Below are 4,697 nucleotides of genomic sequence, written 5' to 3'. Positions count from 1 at the left end.
ATGATTGTAATCAATGGTTATCGAAACCTAAACATAATTTTTTACACTCTTGACGTAAGTTAAAAATCTTTATTTAATTTCGGGTTCATATTTTTTTGTCATCTTGTGTCTAAAAATATTCAAAATAACTGTGTACCATAACTTTTCAAGTACCAAGTACCGAATATGAGGACCGCAATACCTTTTATTTTGTATCAGTATATCGTTTTATGATAAAAAGACTAGTGATATGGGTACGTGCACTATCTGCCCACACTCTGAGCAACAACACCCGTGTGCATGAAAAAACATTTTTTTCTGTTAATTTTCAAAATGTATTTATTAAGTGCCCTTAAGTTAAATTGAGCTATTTATTATATATTTGGTACAGGTGCTATTTTTACAGAAGACCAACGAGATAGTAGCATTGAATATGCATTTAAATATGCCGTGTATCGCATAAATAAGGACAAATTGCTATTATCAAATACGCAGCTTATTTACGACATAGAGTACGCTGCGCGGGATGATTCATTTCGGACAACTAAGAAAATTTGTCGACAATTGGAATCGGGTGTCCACGTCATTTTTGGGCCATCAGATGCATTGCTTTCGGATCATGTGCAATCAATATGTACATCGTTTGGTATTCCACACATCGAGTCTCGCATTGATTTAGATGAAAATAATAAGGAATTATCTATTAATTTGTACCCCTCACAGCGACTCATGAATTTGGCTCATAAAGATTTGATGATATTTTTAAATTGGACGAAAACTGCTGTACTCTATGAAGACAATTTGGGTAAGTCAAGGAAAGCAAACGAGTGGTGTGTTTATAAGATTTATATTTTTTTATTTTACACTGTTCACGTAGGTATTTTCAATCATCAAGATTTGCTGCATTTAACTGCAGATATCCGAACAGAACTATACATTCGTCAGACGTCACCGAAAACTTATCGTCAAGTTCTACGAGCGATACGAATGAAGGATATTTATAAAATTATTGTAGATACAAATCCCACAAACATAAATGTTTTCTTCCGAGCAGTAAGGATACAGTAAATTTTTTCAATACCTATCTTACACCTTTTCAAATAATTTCAGATTCTTCAACTACAGATGAATGATCATCGCTATCATTATATGTTTACAACATTTGTAAGTATAAAAATTTGGTATATTAATTACTAGGAAATTTGGAAACCGTTGTTCCACGAAACATCCAACTGATCAAGAATGTAAAGGCTACTGGTTAGAATGATGAATTAAGCCGAGGGTAAACAACTTCCTAGAATTTTGATGATGTACCATGCACAAAGCAGCTCGTGATTGATTTATTCCATATAAGTTTTATCACGACATACGTAACTGGGTGCTATAATTGTTTTGAATCAGTTCCATTTGTATTGCTATCAATTGTGAGAAACTAAAAATATTTCTACATGCGTTGACATTAGGTCTCATTTTGTATATTTGCTCTAGTTCTTATTGAACTTTCAGAGAGGGCTAGAAATATAACAAATAGTTATAGAAGTAACTATAGCACAATAAATGTGAGTAATCATTTTATTAAATCAAAACAATCCAAATATAAAATGATTTTATATGGGAAACAATGGAAAGTGGTCGGCGTCTCCCCCTTCCAATCGACTCTTTATAACTCTAATGTGTTTTGTGACTTGTAGAATTTGGTCTTTTTTCCTCGAGAGTGGACTTTCTACAAGTCACTCATCATCCAGGAGTTGCTATATTATGCAGAGGTACTCCAGATCTGAGGGTATTCGACGCTGTATGTCGGGGGAAGCAGAGGAAGAGGAAAACTTCCACTCTGTTGGAAACACCAGCCGAAGAAGGACCTGATTACAAAGGAAGAAGGACTGGCGAGTTGATGTACATAAGCCCGGTTTTGTGAAACAGTTCAAAATATATCCCCATCTTAATACTTTTTATTTAACGAAATCTTAAGTCTAGTTAAGGCATTGTTTCTTAGACAACAAAAGAACAATACTTTCAAACAAGCTATTTTTGAAAACTTGCCTAATTTTAGTTTAATAATAGTTAAACTATTATTGTTCTAAACATTTTTTTTAAACTGCAGCACACATGATTTTATGCAAAATCGTTAATATCTCCAAACACGATTTTAAGACTTAAGATGTTATGACAAAACGACACAAATATGTGAGGCGTTGCCAAGAAGAAAGAGAACGTGTCTGATATATATTCATAAAAGGAAAAGAAAAAGAAAAGCGTACAAAATAAAATGTTAAAGTAGCAGGTAGAGTTACCATGCCTTACTAAGACTCCGAAATGAGGTACTGCAGCAGTGTGTTCAGGTTTCAAACCGTGGAGAGAAATATTGACTGCTTTGTGGTTAATTTAGACGAGAAGTACGTTGCAAGGCTCTTTGAAAGGATTTGATAACGATGGCCGTACCGCCATGTTGCGAATGAAAATCTGATCGGGAGTTTTTAAATCTGAGTACACGAATAACTTCTGAGTAGTATGCTGAGACGTGTTGACTAGACGTAGGTCGCGCATTATTTGTCGCAACTCAGTGACAACTTCCCTTGTTGAACTCCCTGAGGTGATCTGGTAACCGATGCATACTACAATTATGGAAGGAACACTTCTCCAGCCTGCTGAATGGCAGTATAAGCATAACGCCAGGACAAGGCGAACCCGATTCCTCAATCGTTGACGATGGAGCAGATGGTATATTGCCCGACCATGAAGAAGTTCGAATAGCAATTGCCCGCCTGATGAACAACAAACCAGCGGGAGCCGATGGATTGCCGACTGAGCTACTCAAACACCGCGGTGAATAACTGATAAGGATCATGCATCAGCTTTTATGTAAAATATGGTCGGACGAAAGCATGTTCAATCAATGGAGTTTAATTGTACCGTGCTCAATCCACAAAAAGGAAGACCCCATAGTCTGCGCCAACTACCGTGGGATAAGTCTCCTAAATAACGCAGCGTCTTGTGTGTAAACTGAATGGACCTTATCAGGATGGCTTTACACCTGGAAAATCAACAACCGACCAGATATTCACCATGCGCCAAGTCTTGGAAAAGATCCGTGAGAAGACAATCGACACACGCCACCTTTTCGTCTATTTGAAAACTGCGTTTGAGAGCACGAAGAGGTGCTGCCTTATTGCCGCGATTACTGAATTTGGTATCCCCGCAAAAATTATATGACTGTATAAACTGACGTTAAACAATAGTAAAAGCTCCATCAGGATCGGGAAGGACCTCTTCGAACCGTTCTATACCAAACGAGACTTCAGACACGACGACTCCCTTTCGTTTGACTTCTTCAATCTGCTCTTGAGGAAATAATTCGAGTTGCAGAACTTAATCGAGCAAGTACCTTCTATAAGGATATGCTTAAGGCTTATGCCGATAATATTGATATCATTGGCCTCAACACCCGCGCCATTAGTTCTGCTTTCTCAAAACTGGATAAGACAGCGAAGCAAATGGGTCTGGAAGTGAACGAGGACAAGGCATCAACCGGTGCTACTTTGGACTGAGTAGGCAATTAATAAGTAAAGTCCTCTTTCGACGAACAAAAACCAAACTTCATAAGTCACTCATTATTCCTGTCCTGATATATGATGCAGAGGAAGGGACGAAGACAACATCTGATGAATCGACAAGAGAAAGGTTCTGCGAAAGATTTATGGTCCTTTGCGCGTTGGGCCGGCGAATATCGCATTCGACGGAACGATTAGGTGTATGAGGTATACGAACACATTGACATGGCTCAGCGAATTGAAAGATAGCGGCTACGTTGGCTAGATCATGTCGTCCGTATGGACGAAAACCCTATAGCTCTGAAAGTATTCAAAACAGTACCCGCCGGGGGAAACAGAGGAAGAGGAAGACCTCTTGGAAGGACCTGGCTTGGCTTGGAGTATCCATTTGACGCCATCTTGCGAAAAAAAGGAACGACTGGCGAGTTGTTGTTAACTCGTCTATAATGGCCTAAGCGGTGTCTACTCCAGAAAAGAAGAAGAAGAGTAACAATTTCTGTCTCACTAACTGGTACAGGATAGTTAATTTAAAATTCGGATGGCAAGCGTAGCGTAATCCCAAAAACTGACTCAGCCTTTGATACTCCAATATTCAGTTTGAAGGAAAGTAGTATCGGTTTGTCCAATGTCCCATGACCAACGTTCGACGACCTCGTTGGTTCGTGGATGGCAAGGCGTAGTTCGTAGGAGTTTGACACTGGCTAAATGAGATAAGCCTCCCCTAAAGCCACTACCTCAACACAGGACACCAAGGCCAACACTCCAATACACCACACCAACAGGACGCACACATCCACCCACCCACACGCGAGAGCACAAAAGGGTAAAAGAAAGTGGTAAGTGTCGTACGGATGAAGTGAAGTGGGCAACTATTCAAACATTGTTTCTTTGAGCAGCAAAGAAAGACACTATTGAAAAAAAGATTCAACGGTTAAATAATATTAAGTGACATATACAAAATAACAAAAAAATTTAAGTGAAAAACTAAAGTGTGTGACATATACATATATAAAAAAAAAATTGTTTTCCAGAAAAAACAAGAAAAAAAGGTTAATTTCGGCTGTACCGATGCTAATATACCCTTCACAGGTGCATTTCTTTTAGTAACTATGTGTTTAAGTAAATCTAAAGGCGTAACCGGCCAGTAGTTTTCATTCAAAGGAAAAC

At 38.3% G+C, this 4,697-nt stretch overlaps 1 protein-coding gene across 1 annotated transcript; it reads left to right on the top strand.

The window, feature by feature from the left end:
• The first annotated feature begins 229 nt into the window (after positions 1-229).
• LOC108978871 (glutamate receptor ionotropic, kainate 1-like) lies at positions 230-1,176 on the top strand. Its single transcript, XM_018949377.1, has 4 exons — positions 230-233; positions 371-784; positions 857-1,032; positions 1,090-1,176. Exons 1-4 carry the CDS (start codon positions 230-232, stop codon positions 1,174-1,176), a joined length of 681 nt encoding a protein of 226 aa, XP_018804922.1.
• Positions 1,177-4,697: the final 3,521 nt, after the last annotated feature.

Source organism: Bactrocera latifrons, unplaced genomic scaffold (assembly GCF_001853355.1).
Source record: "Bactrocera latifrons isolate USDA-ARS-PBARC rearing strain unplaced genomic scaffold, ASM185335v1 scaffold_1289, whole genome shotgun sequence".
NCBI lineage: Eukaryota > Metazoa > Arthropoda > Insecta > Diptera > Tephritidae > Bactrocera > Bactrocera latifrons.
The sequence above is the reverse complement of the archived record's forward strand: the minus strand, read 5'-3'. Positions and strand labels throughout refer to the sequence as shown.

Coding starts and splice junctions, on each gene's coding strand:
- LOC108978871 (XM_018949377.1), top strand. Junction 785..856: donor ACTCTATGAAGACAATTTGG/GTAAGTCAAGGA, acceptor CTGTTCACGTAG/GTATTTTCAATCATCAAGAT. Junction 1,033..1,089: donor TAAATGTTTTCTTCCGAGCA/GTAAGGATACAG, acceptor AAATAATTTCAG/ATTCTTCAACTACAGATGAA.